The 24,862-nt window shown below is 34.6% G+C and overlaps 4 protein-coding genes across 10 annotated transcripts; 3 read left to right on the top strand and 1 right to left on the bottom strand.

The window, feature by feature from the left end:
* Positions 1-1,271: 1,271 nt before the first annotated feature.
* On the top strand, positions 1,272-6,734 carry LOC142634089 (protein FLUORESCENT IN BLUE LIGHT, chloroplastic-like). 4 transcript variants are annotated; one of them, XM_075808364.1, is made up of 6 exons: positions 1,272-1,421; positions 1,539-1,579; positions 2,991-3,100; positions 3,700-3,871; positions 4,389-4,709; positions 5,515-6,734. In XM_075808364.1, the coding sequence occupies exons 3-6, from the start codon at positions 3,068-3,070 to the stop codon at positions 5,550-5,552; spliced, it is 564 nt and encodes a 187-aa protein (XP_075664479.1). In that variant the 5' UTR covers positions 1,272-1,421; positions 1,539-1,579; positions 2,991-3,067; the 3' UTR covers positions 5,553-6,734. The 4 variants fall into 4 exon arrangements, with proteins under 4 accessions (XP_075664479.1, XP_075664480.1, XP_075664482.1 ...); XM_075808365.1 differs by having other exon boundaries at positions 3,703-3,871; XM_075808367.1 differs by lacking the exon at positions 1,272-1,421 and having other exon boundaries at positions 1,561-1,579; positions 2,991-3,108; positions 3,703-3,871.
* LOC142633694 (uncharacterized) lies at positions 5,555-6,673 on the top strand. The gene is made up of 3 exons (XM_075807935.1): positions 5,555-6,089; positions 6,185-6,381; positions 6,566-6,673. Exons 1-3 carry the CDS (start codon positions 5,555-5,557, stop codon positions 6,671-6,673), a joined length of 840 nt encoding a protein of 279 aa, XP_075664050.1.
* Positions 6,735-11,107: 4,373 nt separating the features above from the next.
* LOC142633892 (protein FLUORESCENT IN BLUE LIGHT, chloroplastic) lies at positions 11,108-15,769 on the top strand. Of its 4 annotated transcripts, none has more exons than XM_075808149.1 (5): positions 11,108-11,282; positions 12,933-13,042; positions 13,641-13,812; positions 14,290-14,610; positions 15,301-15,769. In XM_075808149.1, the coding sequence occupies exons 1-5, from the start codon at positions 11,180-11,182 to the stop codon at positions 15,501-15,503; spliced, it is 909 nt and encodes a 302-aa protein (XP_075664264.1). In that variant the 5' UTR covers positions 11,108-11,179; the 3' UTR covers positions 15,504-15,769. The 4 variants fall into 4 exon arrangements, with proteins under 4 accessions (XP_075664264.1, XP_075664265.1, XP_075664266.1 ...); XM_075808150.1 differs by having other exon boundaries at positions 11,112-11,282; positions 13,644-13,812; XM_075808151.1 differs by lacking the exon at positions 11,108-11,282 and having other exon boundaries at positions 12,933-13,050.
* Positions 15,770-16,568: 799 nt separating this feature from the next.
* LOC142634322 (oligouridylate-binding protein 1B) lies at positions 16,569-24,550 on the bottom strand. The gene is made up of 12 exons (XM_075808620.1): positions 24,231-24,550; positions 21,693-21,754; positions 21,242-21,344; positions 21,012-21,088; positions 20,877-20,938; positions 20,684-20,771; positions 19,537-19,612; positions 19,410-19,440; positions 18,782-18,901; positions 18,314-18,399; positions 17,660-17,836; positions 16,569-17,191 (listed from the first exon to the last, which is right to left on the bottom strand). The coding sequence occupies exons 1-12, from the start codon at positions 24,333-24,335 to the stop codon at positions 16,907-16,909; spliced, it is 1,272 nt and encodes a 423-aa protein (XP_075664735.1). The 5' UTR covers positions 24,336-24,550; the 3' UTR covers positions 16,569-16,906.
* Between the last annotated feature and the right edge of the window lie 312 nt (positions 24,551-24,862).

The raw sequence follows: 24,862 nt of genomic DNA on the forward strand, positions 1-24,862 counted from the left end.
TTATATCAATTACAGTAATTGTGAACCAGTTTAAGTCAAGTTACTATGTTAGTTAAAAAAACATTTTATCTTGTCAAACTACACAAAGTACAAATTCCAATTCATTCAAAGGGCATGAATTTCATTACACATTCGTTACACATTTCATAGCTAAATCATTTTCCCGTCATGCTAAGACTACCCATTTCATACCCAATACAACCAAAAAAAAAGCCAAAATTATCTAATCAAATTTACTTACCCATTTCATACTCAATACAAAAAAAGCCATTTCATTACACATTCAAAGGGCATAAATTACATACTCATTTCATTACAATTCATTCGAAGGGCATGAGTAAGTCACACATTTCATTACATACCCATTTCATACCTATATACCCATTCAAAGGGCATGAATTACATACCCACATACCCATTCAAATAATTAGATACATAGCCATTTCATTACAATTTATTCACTACCCATTTTGTACCCAAAACAATAATGAATAAAGTCAAAACCCTTGTAAGATCATGATAAAAAATAAGAGCCTACAAATGATGAATCATGATAACAAAAAGCATGTAAATAAATACTCAAAAAATTAACACTAACAAAACAAAGTTCTATAATTCACAATATTGGTATCTTAACTAAGTTATGTTAACTATCTACAAAATAAATAGTCAAACTCTTTAACCCACACCCAACAACAAATAATACCCAACTACAATGACAAACTCCTCAAAAAACCCTTACCTGAATTTGTTAAGAGGGAGGAGCAGTGAGAGAGTCAATGTGGTGAGTGAGAGTATGAGAGTTATGGGTGAGGAGTGTGAGGCTGAGTGTGGGTGAGTGTGGGTGAGAGACTGAGAGCAAAGTGAGGCTGAGTGTGGGTGAGAGAGTGAGAGCAAAGTAAGCTGAGTGTGGGTATTGTGACCTAATACACGCGTTTTTATATTTCTCCCCGCAAAACTCGAGTCTATGAGACTCGAGATCTAGGTAAATTTTAATAAGATTTCGAGTCTTATAGACTCGAGATTTTATTGACCATAACTCAAGTCTTTAAGTCTCGAGATCAATGTGACATTTTCTATCCAGCTCATCAAGTACAAAGTGGCCCAAAGCGATTTTGTGAGACTGAAGTTTCACCCAAATCTCGAGTTTCTAAAACTCGAGGGGTTAGTTTCCATAAACCTTTTAAACGCATGTTAACTTACCATTTTGTCCTCCTTCCAATGATAAAAGCCAAATATCCTCTAGAAAAGCCCACAAAAGCATTGCCCAACGTTTTATCCGAAGCAATGGCGGTCATGCTGCGTTGCTCTTCCTGCTTCTTCACTTCTCCAAACTCCATCGCCCGATCCCCACCGTCCGATCCACTCCACAGAAAATCACATTCCCAAATCAAAAACTAAATTTGATACATTGAACAAGTGTAAGTCTGTTTAAACATTTTGTTGTCATTTTGTATTGAAAACAAAAAAGAATGCCCCTTTCTTCTCTCTTATTATTATTATATTTTCTGTATTCTTCAATTTTTTCATGTGTGCAGAAACAATATCAGTTATCACAAATGATGGACGGAATATAGTGGTATGTTACCTGATATTAGTCAAATGCAACGGCTAGATCTTATGAATGATATATAACTTGTATTTATAATTATTGGTGGTACCTAATCTCTTCTCTCTCTCTCTCTCTCTCTCTCTCTCATCCAATCATTTCACACCTTTTTGCTTACTTTCTCTGAACTCGTTTCACTGCTTTGAAATTGTTATTGCTTGTTTATTAAGCTCTTTAAAAGCTGAAATCTTTACAATGATCTCTTATAGTGGAACAGTGTACCTTTCATTTCTCAGGACTTTACATTTTAAGCTGCGTTTGGTTGCTGAGAAAATGAATTGTACAGTATATTTGAATTATGCATTGTCCAAGAAAAAAAATATGCAATTTTAGTTACTGGGTTTTAATTTTATATTTGTATTTTGTAGTATAATGGGTTAAATGTGATATTTTTATGCGTGAACTTTAGTTTGTGGAGGATACAGTTAAATGTGAAATGTGGGAGGTTTTGAATTATTACGTTGTCTATGAAAAACTTAACTGTTTTAGCTAATGGGGATCAATTTTTTATTTTGTTTTGTATTATAATGGGTTAAATGTGATATTTTTATGTGTGAGCTTTAGTTTGTGGAGGATATAGTTAAGTGTGAAATGTGGAAGGTTTTGAATTATTACAGTCCAAGAACAATTTAACTATTTTAGCTAATGGGGACCAAGTTTTTATATGACTTTTGTATTATAATGGGTTAAATGTGAAATTTTTATGTGTAGAGGTAAGTATGTGGAGGATATAGCTAAATGTGGGGGGTTTTACTATTATAGCTAATGGAATTCAAATTTTTTTTTTTGGTACTATAATAGGTTAAATGTGACATTTTTATGTGTAAGCTAAGTTTGTGGAGGCTATTGCTAAATGTGAAATGTAGGAGGTTTTATTTTTCAAGTATGTTAGTGGGGTTTTGAACATTTTTTGTTTTGTGATTAAAATTGGATATATTTGTTTACAGAGTTAAGGGTGTTTGAGAACATTGCAAGTTGTGATGCTAGAAGAGAGAGAAGATAGGGGATTCTTGAGTTGGTTGTGTTACATGATTTTCATGATGATGGGCTAATGAGCTATAGCTCAATTGTTACTTCCTTCTCCCATAATAATGGGATGGAGGGTGAGGTTGTGGGTTCAAGACCCACTATTGCGTGTGTAACTTACCAATAAAAATGTATATATTTTCATGACGATGGCTCTACATAATTTAAAGTTATTTAGTGATGTAACTTGAAACTAACCCATACATATTTAATTTTTGTTATTCAAACAACCACCAATTTACCCATATATTGGAAGGCCATATATAGGTTGGTTGAGGATTGTGTAAAACTTCTTGAATTGAATGTGGAGAACATCCTCTTACTGATATGGTGATATATTCATTGATTGAATCAGGGGAGATTGCTACTCTTTCATATAAAGTGGAGAGGTTTGTATCATCCTTGAGAAGTACTTTTAATGGGTCTTCTGAGATGTGCCAAATGTTGCCAAACTTACATTGTCAGGTATGATGGTGAGTTTCCCAATATCAGATTTTATGTATTTAGTAGGAGTTTTAGTTGTGATATATGTTGCATCTACTACTTTATTAGTGGCATAAGAGAACTCCACATTATAAGATGTAGAGTTTAGCAATATCCCTACGAAGACTGCCCTAGAGAACATTATTATGTAAACTTTGTGGGAGGGTGTTTCTCTTTTTTCAGTAAAAGACCTATCTTGCAATTTAAAGGCTCCCACCAAGTTCAGCAGTCAACTTTGTGTATAAATTTTACCAGGCTTGGATTTCATTTGACAGTCAGATTCCCACAACCAGAACTAAAGCATCATGACTTAATGCAATCCCTTGCAATGAGTTGTAGATCAAATGGCACTTCCCCTCCTATAAGAGTAGGTGGAGGGTGAGGTCATGGGTTCAACATGTGTACTTCACTATCAACTTACCTAAGAGATAAATAAATAGAGTTCATCAAGTGTTCATAGCTCAAGAAAAATGTGTGTGATCCAATTACTGCAATATATTTAGTGTCCATCCATTATACCTTATTAATTCCCTCTTTGACGGTCATTCTTTTTATTATCTGATCAACAGTTGCCTCTTTAGCAGGAAAACAAACAGGTAGGAATTCCAACAATGGCATTTCTTGTCAGTAATGCGTTGATGTTAAGTACACCTTTGAAAGCTTTAGCAGAGACATGTGAAGCTGATAACCTTGTTTTCAACATGAACATGCCTTTATTGCTAGCCGTGGCCCTTATAGGGGCAACTGTTGCAGGTAAGGTACTATTGGCTTCATTGTCTCCTTTGGTTCTATTCCTTCTCATTACTCTGCAGGATGTATTTTTTAAATAATTTTTGGTAGAGTTGCTTGTATTTATTATATTTTTAGTATCTTGATGAGCAAAGAAAATGCCACACATACCCTGGAGGCTAGAGTTTTTACATATACAGCTGCATAGAAGTTTGAAATTGAGGCATGGAAATTGCGTAATGAATCCCCAATATACATGACTTATTGATGTTTCTGACACCTCAACCCATGCCATAACGCATAATTTTGTTAGTGTTAATGCTAATTCACGATAAGAGTATTCAAAACATCACCTGGATGGAAGTATTATTTTCTTCTCTTACCTCATTGTTAGAATTATAATTGGGAGTGGCTATGCGAACTAAGGAAATTGAAGACCCTTTTGTCTTTCCATGCCTGATATTATTTTTTTGAATGTGAAGCGTAGATCTATAGCCGTGTTATGTGAATTTTCCATAATTTTTGAGTGCTTGTATGATAGGGTTGCTTGCTCACCAAAGGAGATGGGAATTGGAGCAGATGAATGAACAGCTACGCCAAATCAATACAGCTCTAAGAAGGCAAGCTAAGATTGAGTCCTATGCTCCCACCTTGAGTTATGCTCCTGTTGGTGGAAGAATACCAGAGACTGAAGTACTTGTTGATCCAAAGAAGCAAGAATTGATTTCTCAGTTGAAGAGTGGAAAGAATTTTTTGAGAAATCAAGAACTAGAGAAAGCAATCTTGGAGTTTAAAACAGCTCTTGAACTTGCTCAGAATTTAAAAGTTCCTATTGAGGAGAAGAAGGCTGCAAGAGTTTTAGGTCTGTTTACGTTCCCTTTGCGATTATTTTCCTCCTATGGTTACCTCACTTACCTATGTTTAGTGTAATATAAGTACTGTTGGTTATATAAAATCAATTTTGTAATCGAATTGAAAGCCATCACAACATAATACAAATTCAACCTAAATTTGGTAGGACATGATCATGATCACAACATTTACATTATTTGCGGTCATCAATAATGGATATGATGCATTATGCAATTATATCTCTTACAGTTGAAACCAAAATGTGTTTGATTATCTGAAAACATGAAATAGAATTTAACTTAAATTGCTAAGGATCTTTCAGTGTTCAAATTTTCACCAGTTGACAATTGGATAATTACAAGTATTTCTTCCAAAACAGGAATACAAATTCTTTATGCTACTTTTTGTGTTATACTTTTTATTCCATCAACCTATTACATGACGTTTTATAAGACTATTCACATATTTTATTTAAACAAGTTACATATCTCACTTAAAAAGTTATATAACTAAAAAAATATGTGAATATATAGTCGCTCTAATCGCCACGTAGTGGGTTAGAGGAAGTTGAAAATCGGTTTGGAGCTAAACTTTTTCTATTAATGTGTACTGTATGCATTATTGTCAAAATTAATTAGGCAAGATGGGTACATGAGTAGCAATAGAGACTTTGACTTTTGCATTCACAGTCAGATTATACACGCCAATGATAATTTTTGCCAAAGATAGGAAGACCTATTTATTTAGAAACAAGTTAAAGAAAGCATTGATTCATGCATTCCTCTCTAATTTGGCGCCATTGTGTCTTATGCCAGGTCTCCTTACAGCTATTAAGAGATGCTTTGCATTATAGAGATGTTTAGAGTGTGGACGATACAAGCTGGTGAAAGTGAAACACTCAATCCAAGAATTAGCATTCTGTCCTTCGACTGCATAACAGTCTATGATCTCTTATTGATTTTCAGCCATCTGCAAGAGAGTATCAAACATCCCGAAGAAGAATCAGATGATGCAACTGATATCAGAACCCTGTGTTCCCACAGAGGAGGTGAAGTACTTAAAAAGTTTAATCATAGTGAACTGGTTTGGAGTGTTGAAGTAGAGTTCGACCAAAGCATTCTTATCTGGCATGTTGCTACAGATATCTGCTACCAATCTGATTTCGATCAGATTAAGAGATATCCAAACACCTTTTTGCTGCTATGTGAATTGAGCACGTTGGTATCGCAGTATATGATGTATCTCCTTGTCATCTGTCCTTTCATGTTGCCAATGGGAATTGGAATGATTAGGTTTCAAGATACTTGCGCTGAGATCACACATTTTTTTGAAGCCCACAAGTCCACAGAAGACAAATCCGACATTGATAAATCTCTGAACACTTCATGGGGTATGAGTTGCATCCAAACCGGAAAATCCACATTAGATAAATCACATGCGTGTAAAAAGCTGCTCAATATGACCCTCAAGTTCCTCTGTCTGAAGTGGAAAGGGAGAGAAGCAAATCCGAGTTATTTGATGCATGTAGGCTTGCATCTGAGCTGCAAGCTATATCTGATAAGGAACAGAAATGGAAGATGATTTGTAATGTATGGGTGGAGATGCTTGCTTATGCAGCCTGCCATTGCAGAGGAAATCATCATGCTCAGCAGCTGAGACGGGGTGGAGAACTTCTCACCCATGTTTGGCTCCTGATGGCACATTTTGGTAGAAATGAACAATTCGAAACATCACAGGGTCATGCAAGAGCCAAGCTAGTCGCAAAATAACATGTGGTAGCACATGAATGTAGCTGGCAGAGTTAAAAGTTGCTTTTGTTGTTTGTGTTGGTTTGTTTCCATATTCACTCTTTCCCCCTAAATGTAGGCAATTGTCGATTGGAGCTACTACTTTATGCAATATCAGGAAAACAATCCTGCTTTAAGTGTTTGCAAGTCTATGTTGACTCTGCAGGTTGGTGTTGTAGCTTGTTAAGTTGTGTTCCTGGATTGCCAAATGAATAAATATGAAGGAAAAAATCGTCATGATTTAATCACACTCTAATAATTACAATTGAAAATAAAAACTTTCCAGAACAAGAAGGTTGATATTTTAAAAAATTTATGACAATTTTATAAGAAAGAAAGGGTACAGCTTTACTAGTTGAATGACGTAACAAAACAAATATGGGAAGGTAAAGAAGGAAGGGTTCAGGCATCTACATAAAATTAACTGTTGTTAGTGACAGTACTCATTTCTATCGTTAAAAATCTTATAGAAGTGAGATTTTTTCGCTTTTTCCTTTCTGTTCTACATGATAAAATTTGTTGCAAGATTCCTTTTCTCTTCTTTTCTTTTTTGGGTCGAAGTTTCTTTTGTAATTGTGATAAGACGCCTAACATTTTTTAAATTTAACTAGTCGCAATTTCATATGATGTGTAAAATATATACTGTAATTATTTTGAGATGTAGTATAATATATAATTTTTTTTTTCTAAATTTTATTTTAGATAATTTTTTCTCCCTAAAAATTAAACAATTTTTAAAAGTAATTTCTATCTTGCTATTTTTACAAATACATTATTTTATCATTTTTGGTGTTTTTAATTGATATATATATACACACACACACTCCTATATATTAAAGTGGTCCATATTTTTCTAACTATTATTATTAGGCATTATATATTCTTAATTTCTTTTGGTACAACTAAGATTTTTAAGTTTCTAATTTATTATTCAAATTTCTCAATCTCTTAAGGAGATTATCATGATAATCAAAATTTATCATATAATTACAATTGATATTACTCAAATAATTAGTTGTACTCTCAACTCAAACTTATCTTTTCCAGTTCCTCAAAAAAAAAAAAAAAAAACTTATATTTTCCCATTTTTAATTAAGTAGATTGAAGGGGATCACAATGGACTAAAATTGACCGAAGGAGACCGAATTGGATCGAAATGGGTCAAAGTGGATCAAATACATCAAAGTGGATTGAATTGGTTTGATATAGATCAAAATGAACCGAATAGACCAAAGTTTACCAAAATTGGACTGAAATAGACCAAAGTGGACCAAAGTAGCCAAATTAGACCAAAATGGACCAAATGATGAACCTTAATTAGTAAACATAATTCAAAAAATTAATAATTATTATAATAATAAAGTGATGTAAAACCATAATCTATGATAAGTTATGTATTCCAAAATGTGATGGAAGCGGTTTATTGTTGAAGTAACATCAATTAGTTTTGTTATCGAATTAATATTTTTAACTAAATTATGAATGTGTCTGTGATTCTATGTGCATGTTGAAGGTTTTATTCAAATCGAATTTGGTACCATATAGAGAAATTTGGTACACTACAAAAAAGCATATCAAGAAAACCATTTGCATGTAATATTTAATATAAAAAAAAAAAGACCTCCCTTTGTTAAGAGATTTATTATCTCTATCCTTGAAGTTGATGAAAATGACGTGATTTTCTAAGTAGGAGCATGACTAGATCCTTTTACCTGGCCTTGAATACTATATTAGCACGCAGAAATGAATACAATGGTAGAATGAGATTCTTTTTTCAAGTGAGAATAAACTAAAAATAAATAAATGGTGTCTCCACTCAAGGTGTTTGTATTACATGTATTCTCTAATATAAGTTACATTTAGGTTCAATAATGTGTAAAGTCATGGTTGTGAAAAGTGATAATCATATCATGATTGATAAGTTATAATTAGTTTTGAGAAAAGTAAAGGCACAGTGCATTATTGCATACATTAATATTTTGGGTACATTTGATTGACTATAATGATGATTATGTAAGAATAAGAATATGTATTACAAGGAATATAAGATGCAAAAATAATAAAAACACCAATAACATTTATAAATCACAAAAAATGCGAGAGAGAGAGAGAGAGAGAGAGAGGATATACGGGAAAATCGTAGAGCTCTAGTAGGGAGATAAAAAATATTTCCAATAAGAGAGAAAGGTAGTACTTGTAAAAATAGGAGAACTCTAGAAGCAGAAGTTAAAATTTTTTTAAAGGGAGAGAAAATATCAAGAGGAGTGGTTTTGCTTTGGTTTTTTAGGAATTTTCTAAATCAAGCCTATTACTTAGGCGAATGAATAGGGATTACAAGCTTTTGATAAGTAATAGCTATTCTTCATTGCGTCCGAATTTGGTAAGGATGAGGTGTGAAATTTATATTTTACATCATCTAATAAGAGATTGACACATCAACTTTTTATTTAAAACTCAATACATTGTAGGCGTAAATGCACTTTTAATCTTCTACATTTTGGATTTTTTCTATTTTGGTCCCTATATTTTCATTTAACCATTTTTAGTCCCTAAATCAATTAACGCGTGTTATTTTAGTCATTTCTGTCAGTCAACGGACGGAAATAACTGAGGCTACTAATGGAAGGATTAAAATATTATTAAAAATTTACTATAGCATGCCACATCAGATTTCTGTAGCATGCCACATCAGATTATAATTTAAAATATTTATTTTTCAATTTTAACAAAAGAAAAAATATGAGTTATAAATTTTAAAAAAATAATAACACACCAAAAACATTTGAACAAGAACAGAAGGTGAAAATGGGGATCTGGTCGAGCATGTTCCATTCGGGTTGGACATTAACGGAGGATTTCAATGGCTCTCGGTGCATCATGTTGTTGTGCGCCCAAACCCTAAACTCTTCACAACCCGATTCCAACATGTACCAGAAGTCTCTTTCCACGTTCAAGGTCTCGTGGCTACTGTTCATGGTCATGACTTCCCCGCCGACTTTCACCGCTTGCTGTCGAAGTCTCTCGAGAAAATATAGTATTTTAATCTCATTATTGCCGCGATTGAGTACATCACCAACTTGAACCACAGTCGTTGACTCGCCGATCCAGTCACCGGAGTCGTTTATCAACTCAGCGAGTCGTAACGCTTGATTCGACTTCTCCAAATCACCGTGGAGATCGCCGATCGCGACGAGTCAACCCGGCAGAGAAGGATACCGAGTTTTGAACTTTCCAGGGGTATTTTCGTCATTTTGGTGACTTACAGGGGTACTAGAGTCAGAGGTGTTTTGGTAATTTGGTAAGAAGAGGCTACCACTGATAGAGAAATCGACGAAAGTGTCGATGAAAGAGGAAAGAAGATTTGGGACTTGTTGACACATTGAGCTTGTTGTGGGTTTTTCCATTGTGAGATTTTTTTGTAGTTTAGGTGTTTGTGTTTTTGTCTGTGAAAGATTTGGGTGCAAGAGAGACTATGGAGACAAAAGAGTAGGGAGATTGAATGGACTTTGATGGTGCTATCCAAATTTTTATTCTTTCATTTTCTTGGCAACCAAACAAAGACTGAAAAAGAACTGAGAAATTATTTTGCTTGGGTTTGAGGATGGGGGCTTTGGAATTTATGATTTTTTTTTTAATGGTGTTTTTATGCTAAATTTTCTGGGTTTATGAATTTGATTTCTGGGTTTATGAAATTTATTTGCTGGAGGTTTCGTTGTTGATTGAAAGATGAGAAAATCTAAGTTTAAGTTAAGATTTTGTATATTTAGGTCTTGTGGTTTAAGAAGATGTGCTGCTAAGTTTGTGTTTGTGTTCTTGCTGGAGATTGATTTGTGTTTGTGTTTGGTTGACAAGAAAGCGCAAGAAAATGCAAGAAAAATGAAAGAAAATCTGGGCATGTGTTCTTATGTTTAAAATCTAGGTTTCTGTAAAGAATGTTCTTGTTGAAGTTGAACATAGATTTTGATATTTTTTTGGATTTTTTTTTTCAATTTTAAATCTGTTAGAAACTTAAGAAGGTTAGATTTTTTTATTATTTTATCTAATGAGTTCTACAGTAAATTTTTAATAATATTCTAATCCTTCCGTTAGTCACCTCAATTATTTCAGTTCATTGACTGACGAAAATGACTAAAATAGCACGCGTTAATTGGTTTAGGGACTAAAAGTGGTGAAATAAAAATGTATGGACCAAAATGGAAAAAATTCAAAATGTAAGGACTTAAAGCGCATTTACGCCTACATTGTATCACACATAATAGCATCTTAATAAACTCACAATTAACTTGTATTTTCAAATTAGTATTAGAATTGATTAGGTGTAGTTGTGTCTATTCTTTAATATTTAATATGATAATATGGCTATTTTAAAAAATAGCTATTCATAAAGGATGATTATTTCTGTAATAAAAATATAACCAAACAACTATATCTCAAGACCATAAAAATAGCTATTACAATACAATGTCTATTGCAATCTATCAAAAGTAATCTAAATGCTACCTTTCAACATATTATGTAAATTTAGATGAATATGCCGCATGGAAATAAAATGATCGGTTGTGTGAAAACCAATTGATTTAGTAGTTTTTTTTTTTTTTTTTTTGGAACTCCAAGGGCATTTTACATCGAAAAAAGATTCTTATTATTAAATAGAAAAGCGCAGTGAAACACTTCCCAAGTTTTATCCGAAGCAATGGCGGTTATGCTGCGTTGCTCTTCCGGCTTCTTCACTTCTCCAAACTCCATCGCTCGGTCCCCACCGTCCGATCCACTCCACAGAAAATCCCATGCTCCCGGTGAGTGCTCCCGCCCCTACCTAATCTCTTCTCTCTCTCTCTCTCTCTCTCTCTCTCTCTCTCTCTCATCCAATCATTTCACACCTTTTTGCGTACTTTCTCTGAACTCGTTTCACTGCTTTGAAATTGTTATTGCTTGTTTATTAAGCTCTTTAAAAGCTAAAATCTTTGCAATGATCTCTTATAGTGGAACAGTGTACCTTCCATTTCTCAGGACTTTACATTTTAAGCTATGTTTGGTTGCTGAGAAAATAAATTGTACAGTATATTTGAATTATGCATTGTCCAAGAAAAAAAAAATGCAATTTTAGTTACTGGGTTTTAATTTTTTATTTTCATTTTGTAGTATAATGGGTTAAATGTGATATTTTTAGTGTGAGCTTTTAGTTTGTGGAGGATACAGTTAAATGTGGAATGTGGGAGGTTTTGAATTTTTACATTGTCTAAGAAAAAAATTAACTATTTTAGCTAATGGGGATCAATTTTTTTATTTTTCTTTTGTATTATAATGGGTTAAATGTGATATTTTTATTTGTGAGCTTTAGTTTGTGGAGGATATAGTTAAGAGTGAAATGTGGAAGGTTTTGAATTATTACATAGTCCAAGAACAATTTAACTATTTTAGCTAGTGGGGATCAAGTTTTTATATGACTTTTGTATTATAATGGGTTAAATGTGATATTTTTATGTGTAGAGGTAAGTCTGTGGAGGATATAGCTAAATGTGGGGGGTTTTATTATTCAGGTATTAACTAAATGGAGAGAATAAATTGGAAAGTATATTTGAATAATTGCATTATTCAAGGGGAAAAAAACACACTTTTAGCTGTTGGGTTTTGAATTGTTTATTTGTCTTTTGTATATAATGGGTTAAGTGTGATATTTTTATGTGTAAGTGTAAGATATAACCTAAATGTGAAATTTGGAAGGATTTATTTTTCAGGTATTAGAAAAATGAAGTGAATAAATTCCATACAACATTTTTGAAATATTACATTGTTGCCGCAGGGGGGGGGGGGGAACAATTTTAGCTAATGGGATTCAAATTTTTTTTTTTTTTGGTAGTATAATAGGTTAAATGTGACATTTTTATGTGTAAGCTAAGTTTGTGGAGGCTATAGCTAAATGTGAAATGTAGGAGGTTTTATTGTTCAAGTATGTTAGTGGGGTTTTGGACACTTTTTGTTTTGTGATTAAAATTGGATATATTTGTTTACAGAGTTAAGGGTGTTTGAGAATGTTGCAAGTTGTGATGCTAGAAGAGAGAGAAGATAGGGGATTCTTGAGTTGGTTATTTTACATGATTTTCATGATGATGGGCCAATGAGCTATAGCTCAATTGCTACTTCCTTCTCCCATAATAATGGGATGGAGGGAGAGGTTGTGGGTTCAAGACCCACTATTGCATGTGTAACTTTCCAATAATAATATATATTTTCATGACAATGGCTCTACGTAATTTAAAGTTATTTAGTGATGTAACTTGAAACTAACCCATACATATTTAATATTTGTTATTCAAACAACTGTCAATTTACCCATGTACTGGAAGGCCATATATAGGTTGGTTGAGGGTTTTATAAAACTTCTTGAATTGAATGTGGAGAACATCCTCTTACTGATATGGTGATATATTCATTGATTGAATCAGGGAAGATTGCTATCCTTTCATATAAAGTGGAGAGGTTTGTATCATCCTTGAGAAGTACTTTTAATGGGTCATCTGAGATGTGCCAAATGTTGCCAAACTTACATTGTCAGGTATGATGGTGAGTTTCCCAATATCAGCTGTTATGTATTTAGTGGGAGTTTTGGTTGTAGTATATGTTGCATCTACTACTTTATTAGTGGCATAAGAGAACTCCACATTATAAGATGTAGAGTTTAACAATATCCCTATGAAGACTGCCCTAGAGAACATTATTATGTAAACTTTGTGGGAGGGTGTTTCTCTTTTATCTGTAAAAGACCTATCTTGCAATTTAAAGGCTCCCATCAAGTTCAGCAGTCAACTTTTTGTATAAATTTTACCAGACTTGGATTTCATTTGACAGTCAGATTCCCACAACCAGAACTAAAGCATCATGACTTAATGCAATCCCTTGCAATGAGTTGTAGATCAAATGGCGCTTCCCCTCCTATTAGAGTAGGTAGAGGGTGAGGTCATGGTTTCAACATGTGTACTTCACTATCAACTTACCTAAGAGATAAATAAATAGAGTTCATCAAGTGTTCATATCTCAAGAAGTGTGTGATCCAATTACTGCAATTTATTTTAGTTTCCATCCATTATACCTTATTAAAATTCCCTCTTTGACGGTCATTCTTTTTATTATCTGATCGACAGTTGCCTCTTTAGCAGGACAACAAACAGGTAGGAATTCCAACAATGGCATTTCTTGTCAGTAATGCCTTGATGTTAAGTACACCTTTGAAAGCTTTAGCAGAAACATGTGAAGCTGATAACTCTGTTTTCAACATGAACATGCCTTTATTGCTAGCCGTGGCCCTTATAGGGGCAACTGTTGGAGGTAAGGTACTATTGGCTTCATTGCCTCCTTTCATTCTATTCCTAATCATTACTTTTCAGGATGTATTCAAAATCTATCAGGAGTTTTATTTTCCTTTTTTAAATAATTTTTGGTAGAGTTGCTTGTATTTATTATTTTTAGTATCTTGATGAGCAAGTAAAGAGAATGCCACACATACCCTGGAGGCTAGATTTTTTACCTATACAGCTGCATAGAAGTTTGAGATTGAGGCATGGAAATTGCGTAATGAATCCCCAGCATACATGACTTATTGATGTTTCTGACACCTCAACCCATGCCATAATGCATAATTTTTTTAGTGTTAATGCTAATTCACGATAATAGTATTCAAAACATCACCTGGATGGAAGTATTATTTTTGTCTTTCCATGCGATATTATTATTTTTGAATGTGAAGCGTAGATCTATAGCCGTGTTATGTAAATTTTCCATAATTTTTGAGTGCTTGTATGATAGGGTTGCTTGCTCGCCAAAGGAGAGGGGAATTGGAGCGGATGAATGAACAGCTACGCCAAATCAATACAGCTCTAAGAAGGCAAGCTAAGATTGAGTCCTATGCTCCCACCTTGAGTTATGCTCCAGTTGGTGGAAGAATACCAGAGACTGAAGTAATTGTTGATCCAAAGAAGCAGGAATTGATTTCTCGGTTGAAGAGCGGAAAGAATTTTTTGAGAAATCAAGAACTAGAGAAAGCTTTCTTGGAGTTTAAAACAGCTCTTGAACTTGCGCAGAATTTAAAAGATCCTATTGAGGAGAAGAAGGCTGCAAGAGGTTTAGGTCTGTTTATGTTCCCTTGGCCATTATTTTCCTCCCATGGTTACCTCACTTACCTATGTTTAGTGTAATATAAGTACCGTGGGTTATATAAAATCAATAAACTATACAATAGGCATATTACTGGTACTGTAGAGGTTCCACTAGGGTCTTCTACATCTAGTACAAATTTTTTTAATTCCTTCCCGTAATGAATCAGAAGCATTAAGCCATGTTTTGGGTTGACTGTTACTAAGACCTTTTTTCTTTTACGTCCACTGAGTAAGCTCAATAATTCAAGCCTATAGAAATGTTGCTACCATCTTTTTTTTTTATAAGTAAATGTTGCTACCATCTTTATGCAATTAATTGAAACCAACCATATGCAGACCTGTTATGAGGACATGTTAGTTGAGAACCAGAATCATATATTCTTTCAAGCTTCAAGAAGGCAGAACTCTTCAAATTGATTCTATTTTGAGTCTCTGAGCATTAGTTTCAGTTGAAAATATGCTTTTCTTGTATTCCCAATAGTCATAATTTGTTTTTATAATTAATTTTTATGTTCTACTTAATATTTCTTCATTAGTCATGTTTTCACACTTTTTTTTTTTAATACAACATAATTTCCTAGAAGTTGAGTCACCATATGGTTTGCAATTCGTCAACAGTTGCTATCAATCTCAAGTTATTGATTCAAAATTGTCCTTTCAGGAGCCTCACTGCAAAGGCAAGGTAAGTATCGGGAAGCCATCAAATACCAATCTATGGTTTTGGCAATCTCTGAGCGCGAAGGAGAGGACTCGGGAAACACGGAAGCTTATGGAGCAATAGCTGATTGTTATACCGAACTTGGAGATCTTGAGCGAGCAGGGAAATTCTATGACAAATACATTTCAGGGTTGGAAACAGACTGATTTGTACCTCTTAAGCAGTAGGTTTTTTCTTGATTAATAATCTAGAGCTTGAAATATTCGTTGAGTTTTCAGACAGCTGGTTACCAATTCCTTGCGGATCATTTCATTTTTGTATCTATGTTAAGGTCACTTCATTTTTTGTATCTTTGTTAAAGTTACTTGATGGAGAGAATATCCTTTAAGCCTCTCTGTTTGTATGTAAAACTAAAACCATCTAATTGTTGATTGATATGCCACCTAGAGAGATGGGTTTTATTTTACTTAGATATTGACTTTAAAGGGAACTGTGGTTGGATCTTTTCAAATATCAGATTGTTCAAGAGTCCATATCTCAACAGACTAGCTGATGTTGATGGACTAATAGTCGATCAGCTCTCATTCATGTTATATGTACTGTCAGGTTACATGAAAGTGAAACCCTGAAAAGACCTCAAAGCTCTCACACCTAAATGGTTTTAGGATACAGTGTGCCCTCAGAACCGTAACCAAACTTAAAATCATTTTTCCAGTGATGTTCAGTTTACACCGTTCACTTTTAGAATCCAAAATATTAGATTGGGTTTTAATTTTAAATACGGGTGTGCATTTATGATTTATCCCACCAATCTGACAAACTCAATTCAACCCACGCAACATCTGCTTGATTTTCATGAGTTGATGGGTTTGCCCGGTTTGGTTAAGTGTTTTTTTTTTTTTTTTCCCTTTTCATATTTAGAATTATACATTTAGTCTTCAACCTCATATTTCAAAATGGTCCTATCCTTCGGAATGTTTAACAGCCTCACCCATACACAGCCTAAATTCAAACCAATTTGTTACATGAGATCAAAGTTTGCCCAGCCAGAAATACTTATTGCACTGTGATCATAGGTCAAAATCAATGACAAGTCGTAGTTTGGCACTAGTAAATTTCCAATCAGATGGGACGAGAAAACAACAAATTGCCATCAATGAAAGGTATCCAAGATAAGACAGCGAACAAAAAGTTTATAATTTAGCTAAACTTCCAATCCAGAGTAAAACCAAAGACACTGTAGAGTAACAGAGCACTGGGGTACAGCAATATAGCTCAAAACCGATTATATATATTCTCGTGTAAGAGATCATTGTTAGAATACTCTGAAAAACCTTAGAAAGAGACTATTGTTTGCATTCCCTCTAAGAATCAATAAAACACTCGTCGCTAAAAAGTAGAAAACACAAAACAAGCACAATGATACATATAACCATACAGATAGCAAGCATACGAAAAGATAGGTAACAACCTCACCGTTGGAGAAAAGGAAAAAAAAAAAAAAAAAAGAAGATAACGAAAAGCTTCCTAAAGGTTTACAAACTGAAACAAATCCCGCAGAGGCAGGGAATATGGATTTCACCATATAACTTTACTCTCATTATATATCTTACTGGTAGTACATGAGCTGCTGGGCAGCAGCAACATTCTGGAACCCGCCATCATATATAGCCTGGCTGGCTCCGGCGGCACCCATTCCCATTGCTGCCTGTTTAAGAGGATGCTGCCCCTGAGGGTGCATGAGGGTATGAACACCACCCATTTTGCTCATTGCTAATTGCCGTTCGTAGGCCAAAAGATCAGTAGCTGAGAGGCCAGGTATGGGGGCAGCTGCAGGTGGGGGGAGTGGGTTTGAAGCTGTTCCAGGTGGTGTAGGTTTACTACCCCAAGAGCACTAGAGGCAAGAGAGAAACACCAGATGGTCAATATCCAATCAACCAAAAAAGTATACAAAGATTCCCAAACTCTGACAAAAGACATTTGACTGCATTCAGAAATCCCAAACACAAAATGAATAAGAAAACATAAAATATTTTCTAAAAGTTCCTTATCTGAAAAATTAATACAAATATTAGCACTCAAAACACTAGATCGCTGTCCTAGCTTACACATTACTACAGATATTCATAGGGAATAGCTTTACTGATTTCTTAATTGTAGAAAAGATGGTGAAATTGAAACAGTTGCACTACCAAGAACTGAGAACTCAGCAGCATAAAGGGAGGAAATTTCTTTTTTTAAGTAACAAAAAACCATTAACAGAAAAGGTGCATAAGTACCATGTCTTTACTAGGAATGGCGTGAATAATCTATATCCATTCATTGCCACAATAAAGCTTTACCAATAATCAGAAAACCACACCTTAATTTGTTTGCCACAGACATATGAGTGCACATTTCCCATCTGAATAGCCAGGGCTGCCTCAGCATGAGTACTGTATCTCACAAAACCAAAGCCTTTATCCCGCTGAACCCGGACCTCCTCAATCACTCCTGCACCAAGAGCATGGAAGTGGCGATGCAGATCGAGCTGGGTAACCTGCAAATCAGAAAAACATAACAACTTCTTAGAGATTATAAAACTATCCCTGAAATTTCAGAAAGACTCCACAACTACAAAATGCATCTCTAAGGGTATTTGATGATTTGATCTATTCTAAGAAACATTATGGAGAGAGCTCAGAACAAAGAAATTCCTATCACTCCTCCCCCCACTTCTCAGAAAATATGTGGGGGCACCCATCAAGTCATGAACCGACAACCTCACCCTATACTTAGCACTTATAAGGGGAAGCAGTGCCAGTTGAGCTAGAGCTCATCGGCAAGATGTGGAGTCATTCTGGGAAGGTAAAGACATTAGTGGAGAAATCCAACTCAATGTTGTAACCCAAGGTATACTTGTAGAACTTCCACAACCATGGCAGAACAAAAATTAAACTGTCTGGGAATGCATTATGTATGTGTGCAAGTCTAAGTGTTAAAATGAACAAAACAAAGAGCTGATATGACTACTTGCCTCTGAAGCAAGATTGCCCACATAAACAGTGGTATACTGAGGGTTGTTCTCAGGAGCGTCACTATTTGTTGTCTCTTTGCCATCTTCTGCACAATCAAGATAACAAAACATAAGTTTGTCATAAGCTTAGAATACCATCAGTTAGCCATGAAGTCAAAGAAGAATAGACACAACTTTTAACTTATTTAAAGCAAAATCTGTTCTCCTACCGCCTTCTAGCCAACCGAAAAGAGCATAAGTATAAGGAAATCAACAATAATCACCCCAAAACAAATTATCCTTGTAGAAAATTTTGAGGTAGCGCAGCACTAAACAAAGTAATGGAAGCCTCCCACATCTGGAAACAAGATAATGGTGATCCACCCCCAACTTGATGATTTAAATTCATTTGAAATCTAAATAAGAAACGTTTTATAGTATCCACCATCGATTCTTGTTATTATCTCAGATTTTGTATAACTCACTCACCCGATGAGCCATTTGTTAGTTCTACCACGCTTTTGGCATCTGAACTCTGCTTGTCTTCATTGGAAACAGCACCTTTAGTGGCCCAGTTACAGCGTATCTGTCTACTGCCAAGCCACTTTCCTGAAAAATTAAATCACAGTTTAACATATTGGTCACACAGAACAAATGATTTTTTTTTTTTTTTTGATAAGTGAACACAGATCAAATGAAATTAAGATGTAAGGCATATATATTGAACAGAAACAATATATATGGAGAGAGATGATAGAAGCAGTATTCTAGTAAATAAAATGCTGAATTTACTAACAATGCTTCATTTATTTATAATTCCTGGCCCAAGACATGGGGGAGGAGGAGGTTCAAACTAGTGACCTCTGCTTCATTAAACGTGGTCCCCAGTGGACTGTGTTACGCCTGGGGGTTACTAATAATGCTTTATTCCTCAACCTTTTCTTTTTTTCCTGATTCCCATTAAGACAATCTCATATTATCTAGATTGACAAAAAATGAATTAAAGCCTGGTAATTTTACCCAAAGGTCAGAGAAAATAAAACTGAGCATATTATAACTTAAAATCACAGGTTCATTTTACAAGGGGAAAAATGACATATAACTGCATAATCCTCACCAGTTAGGTCATTTATGGCACTTTGGGCGTCCTGAGTAGATGAGGAAAATGTCAAATTAGGATCATAAAGAATAACAGTACAGAAAAGAAACACAAAACACAGGGAAACACCAATTTAAATTATCACCTGTTGATTTCGGAAAGAAACAAATCCAAAACCTCTTGACCGCCCAGTCTTCTGATCCCACATAACCCTTGCATCTCTGAAAACAGAAAACATCAGATTGGGTGTCATCCATTAAGATGCAAACTATTACAGTAAGCATCATGCAATGATGAATAAAGTTCTTAACTGATGAATTTGGTATTCCCTGAATTTTTAAAGAATATTCACATCAAGCTTCATATTTTATGATGAAGCAAGCATAGCATGGTTGGAGAAACAAAGAAAAAGTTTGGCTCCAAACGCTTGCTCCAACCTACTAAGTGGCAATTGAAGAGACCATAGATGTGTAGTTTTAGTCACATGACTTTTTTAATGAGTCTTTTTTTTATTTTTTATATGTACTTTTTTAATGAGTTATGTGACTTGTTTAAATAATACACATGGACAATCTTATAATTTGTCATTTAATGGGCTGGAAAAGATAGCTTCAAACATGTTTGGAACAGAAGCCTAAAGTTAAAGCAAAGCCTACAAATAAGAATCTGTTTAAGTTAATTAGGTTTTTAAATTTTATTTAATGCTTTATTTTGGTTGTTCTAATCTATAGTCAAGGGTATTTTAGTAATTCTGGAATTTCTGGGCAAGGACCGTATTTATGTGCCTTTAGTTTTATTTTATTAATAATCAAGAGTGTTTATGTATAGGCTCTGGTTCAATTCAATTAGGGTTTGGTTTACTTGGTCAAAGTAGGAATTCTAATTGAAAAGTTAAGATTTAAGGTTTATAAGTGTGTTATTGTGCTCAAACAAAGAAGTTTGTCAATAAAAGTGTTTTTTTAGTAACGAGGCACAGTAAACTTTATGTTCTCTCTCTCTCTGATATTCTGTGAATATTCATGTGCACTGTTCACACAGTGTGGACAAACTTGATTTAAGTTTTTTCTTACCTCCTTTCAACCCTCAATAAAATATTTTCTACTCTCTACAAAACCCTTTTCATTTTTTAACTGTAACCCTTCTTTCTTAAAAGTGATAAACCCAAGACCCAAAAATCCTCCCAAACCTTAACTCACCACAAAGACATGTTGACAAATTCTCCAATTTGTCATACCTCATTATACCAACAAAAGAAAAGGATATCAATGATGGATCAGAAATTTGAAACTTACGAACAACTGGGATAAACAGAAAAGCAGGCAAACAATGTAGCATCTGTAACCTCAGGACTGAGATCACCCACAAAAATGTTGAAGTGACCTGCACATCATTATAACAGTATAAAACAGAGCCCATGCTAATCATGCCATTGCATTGCAAAAACCAGTTATAAGCTTTGAGTTTGCACACAAAAAAAGCACCAACCTGATGTATCCTCCCTCTGACCACTAGCATATGCCCAATTAACTTTAATAGGCTGCCCAAACCTAAAAATCCCATGAAAAGATGTAAGTAAACACCCAAAGCCAGATCAGCAAAATTAATGAGGGTTCTACTTACAGATGCCTTCCATTCAAATGTAATATAGCAAAAGCAGCAGATCTCCGATCGAAATAGTGTATAAACCCATAGGATGACTGAATAATGCAGAGACAATGACAATATGTAAGCTGCCGTGAATTTAGAGAAGTATATAGCATGCTAAACAACTCAGGAGTGAGTAATTATAAATCAATAAAAAAAAATATTCGAAAACAATTGGCAAACTATCTTGAAAAGCAAAATCCTACCTTCTCCTTTCTAATAAGCTTGCAGCTTTCAACAGGACCAGTACTCGCAAAAACTTCTTGGAGTAGTGGTTCTGTTACTTGTGTCTGGATGTTTCCCACATAACTGCGTTTCAGTTATAAAGAGATAAGAAGTTGTAGAAAAAGAAGATTAAATTTAAAACATGTATTCAATCTCAATTCTCAAAACAGGAGATAACATACAAGTTCAGAATACTTTTTAATGGCATAGTTAACAACAAAGTAGTGACTTAAAAAAGTGATAGTTCTTCATATGGCTAAAGAGATTCAGAGGAGAGTTATTATCAGTTCATGCGTAAGGAATATAAGAGTGATGTATAAGTTGCACAAGCATGTCTGTGAAACAAGCATTTAAAAAACAGGGAGACACAAAAGCAAAAAAAGGTGAAAAGGCAAACAAAAATAAATTGAAAATGTCTAGACAAACACTCACACACTGCGACAAGTACTTGGATCAAAACCAGGAGGCAGATTTCCGCTTGGAATTGGCTCAATCTGCAAAATAAAAAAGTGAAAAATAAAATAAAATAAAAAGAACAAAATTAAAAATCCTGTTTTATCTACCAACATCAAGACTATTATAATCCAAGAAATTTTTTTATAAAAAATAAAAATAAATTTAAGAAGGTCTTTTGTAAAAAAATTCCATATAAAAGAAATCAACGCTGACCAACCTATAGCAGGAAAGAAAATATAGTTCTTGATTTCAACTCAACAGAAGACAACTACTGGTCTCTTTTTTTTTCTTTTTTCTTTTTTTTTATAAATCCGAAAGTTAGAACAATGAGGGAGGGGGATTTGATCCTATGTTCTCCTCATAAAGAAGAAGAGGCAGTGCCACTGAGCAACAAGGTTCTTGGAAAGACTTAGTCACTTCCGCAGGACTCTTGACATTTTGAGATAATGCCATCCAATATACTTCAATTTCCCACTTCTGTTTCAAATTCTACATGTGGTGATCAATTTGAGAGAACAGAAGTTACAATATAAGAAAGACATTTTCCCCACTTTATCAGATAAGTAATTTAAAATTTTCCCTTTTTTCTTCGCTGGGTGAAGTGAACTCTATGAAACTTGTGACTACGTTTCAGGTTCACATAACACTGAATATTTCTAATATAAAAGGCTTAACTACAGTGAACTTATTTTTTAAAAAAAGTTAGTGCCATTCAAACGCTCATTCAATATCCTCCAGCTGAGAATTCAACCCACCAAAAATCTGGTCACGGATTTTTTTTTACAAAACAATATTAAGATCCCTCAATAAACAAAGGAAACAAACCACTGGCTTTGGCAGGATTAGGTGTGGTGATAAGTGATTCAAGTGAACAAGTTGTGGGTGCTTTGGCAGAACGCATCCCAATCCCCAAGTCAGCTGCAACCGTTGAAGCACTAGCTTGTCGTCAAGCTCTAATCTTTGCAAAAGAGTTCAGTATCTATGAGCTAGTTTGTGAAGGTGATGCAGAAGTAATTGTGAGAGCTTTACTGGCTAGAGAGGTGGATAATCCAGAATATGGTCATGTGCTGCAGGACATTTTGGTTTTAGCTTCTGATTTTCGATTTTGTTACTTTACTCATGTAAAACGTTTAGGCAACACTGTTGCCCATTTTCTTGCCCGACACTCAAAGTCGGGTGATGAGCTGCAGGCTTGGATTGAGTCCATTCCTGATGATATTGCTCCTCTTGTTAGGAGGGATTTATTGTAATTTTTTCAGAGTTTAATAAATTTTTAGGCCTAAGGGTCTGGATTCTCAACAAAAAAAAAAAAAAAACCACGGGCTTTAGCTTATGCATCCTATTTTTGTTTTTTTACTTCAAGGCATATGAAAGGAAATAAACAATGATATTTTGCATGCATGCATGCACACCCACACACAATATTTGGTACTATGTCAAAAAATAATGCCTGTACCAGAATTCAATGATTTTTTTTTTCAAAGCAAGTTTTGGCCCGATAGGGGAGGAGAGATTCGAACTAGTGATCCCAGCCACTTATGCTACCCTTGAGGTTTTTCAGTTTTCAATGATGAGGGCAAGAAATAAATTTGAATGCCAGTAAATTTAACTTTCATATGAATTGCATGCATTAAAAACTTCAGGTAAAGATCAAACATGGTCTTTACTAATCGAAAAAAAAATGATCAAATGTTGTCCTCAATAATTTTGCACTTACTAAGCAAAATACAACATTAGTACTGTTCAAACTTATTGATAGTGTCCACAGACGAAGTTTCTACTCTAGTTACTTTTTACCCAATTAAATACTCCCAAACTAAACTTATAAATATCAACTACCAAAAATGATATACTGGGCCTTTAACCTTTTTTTTTTTTTTGTACCACTAGAGAGTGAGAACAGTCTTCAAAAGTTTATGAAACGCTGGCCAAGAACATGAAGCACCGGTTCACATTGCCAAAACAAGTATAAAGAGTCACAAAACATCAGAAAATTAAATAAAACTGGAGCTCCACTCATTGGGTGATCATGCAAATTTACAAAAACAAAACAAGATAATAAATTCTGTTTACTTAGCTTAAGAGTTAAGACTTACACAATAGCATACTTAGTAAGGGCCAGAGCAAAACTTGAATTCAAATTAGCAATGCTTGTCCGTACAATCCCCAAATTTTCCCAGCAACCAAACACAGTCAAATGTCAAAAATTTCAAAAAATCCCTACCTGATTTTCTCTCGCTCCCCCTCACACTCTCACTCTCATAAAACCAAACACAATATCATCCCCCAAAAAAAAAAAAAACCTAGCTTTCTAAATCAGGTTCAAACAACCCCGAGCTAACCCTAGCTCTCTCACAATCCCCAATTCCACACTACCCCCAACAACCCAAAAACTCATCGATCAAAAACAAGAAAGCACACAACACAGTCTCGAAATCGCACCGATCATAACAAAAACCGAAAAAATTCAAACAGATTGAGTGAGAGAGAGAAAGAGAGAAAGGGAAATGGAACCTGAGGAGGAGCTAGGAGACCAGGGTGGTAGAGAGACTGTTGTTGAAGAAGAGCTTGCTGCATCAAAGCTTGTTGCTGCTGCTTCAGCCTCTGCTGCTGTTGCATTTTCTCGGGGGATCGATTTTCCGAGAAAATCGGTTTCTTTTCTTTCTTTTTTTTTCCGAGCAGAGAAAAATAAAAGTTAGGGTTAGACGGTGAAAGAGAGAGAGAGAGAGAGAGTGTGTGTGTACAGGCCTCGAGAAAGTGAGTGAGAGAAAAATTGAGATTTTTAAAAAGAAAAAAAAAAATGGAGAGAGAGAGAGAGAGAGAGAGAGAGGCCTGAAAAAGGGAAGTGAGTGAAATAATAGGTGGGTATTTATAGAGGGAATTTTTTTTTTTTTTTTTTAGTTTGGTGTGTGGGAGTGATGATAACGTTACAAGGATTGTGATTGGAGGTAAAAGAAATACTTTCCAACTATGTATTGACAAGTGGTTCCATGGTTATATACAATGGTTTTGGATCTTTTCTTGGATGATGATGATGATGATATAGAATTTTCAACCCAAACAAAAAAAAAAAAATTTCAATTTTTTGGTACATGATGAGGGACTCAAGCTATAGTGTAAACTCTTTATACTCATAAGTAATGAGT

The sequence above is a fragment of the Castanea sativa genome, chromosome 5, assembly GCF_040712315.1.
Source record: "Castanea sativa cultivar Marrone di Chiusa Pesio chromosome 5, ASM4071231v1".
Classification (NCBI taxonomy): Eukaryota; Viridiplantae; Streptophyta; class Magnoliopsida; order Fagales; family Fagaceae; genus Castanea; species Castanea sativa.

Excerpts from the sequence above, each read along its gene's own strand:
- LOC142634089 (XM_075808364.1), top strand. The coding sequence starts at position 3,068 with ATGTGCCAAATGTTGCCAAACTTACATTGTCAG. Across the intron at positions 3,101-3,699 it reads TGCCAAACTTACATTGTCAG|CAGGAAAACAAACAGGTAGG; the intron begins GTATGATGGTGA and ends TTGCCTCTTTAG. Across the intron at positions 3,872-4,388 it reads TATAGGGGCAACTGTTGCAG|GGTTGCTTGCTCACCAAAGG; the intron begins GTAAGGTACTAT and ends CTTGTATGATAG.
- LOC142633694 (XM_075807935.1), top strand. The coding sequence starts at position 5,555 with ATGTTTAGAGTGTGGACGATACAAGCTGGTGAAAGTGAAACACTCAAT. Across the intron at positions 6,090-6,184 it reads ATCTCTGAACACTTCATGGG|TGGAAAGGGAGAGAAGCAAA; the intron begins GTATGAGTTGCA and ends CTCTGTCTGAAG. Across the intron at positions 6,382-6,565 it reads GTGGAGAACTTCTCACCCAT|GCAATTGTCGATTGGAGCTA; the intron begins GTTTGGCTCCTG and ends CCCTAAATGTAG.
- LOC142633892 (XM_075808149.1), top strand. The coding sequence starts at position 11,180 with ATGGCGGTTATGCTGCGTTGCTCTTCCGGCTTCTTCACTTCTCCAAAC. Across the intron at positions 13,043-13,640 it reads TGCCAAACTTACATTGTCAG|CAGGACAACAAACAGGTAGG; the intron begins GTATGATGGTGA and ends TTGCCTCTTTAG. Across the intron at positions 14,611-15,300 it reads GAAGGCTGCAAGAGGTTTAG|GAGCCTCACTGCAAAGGCAA; the intron begins GTCTGTTTATGT and ends TTGTCCTTTCAG.
- LOC142634322 (XM_075808620.1), bottom strand. The coding sequence starts at position 24,335 with ATGCAACAGCAGCAGAGGCTGAAGCAGCAGCAACAAGCTTTGATGCAG. Across the intron at positions 19,613-20,683 it reads TCTGTTTATCCCAGTTGTTC|AGATGCAAGGGTTATGTGGG; the intron begins GTAAGTTTCAAA and ends TTCTGTTTTCAG. Across the intron at positions 18,902-19,409 it reads TGCCATAAATGACCTAACTG|GAAAGTGGCTTGGCAGTAGA; the intron begins GTGAGGATTATG and ends TTAATTTTTCAG.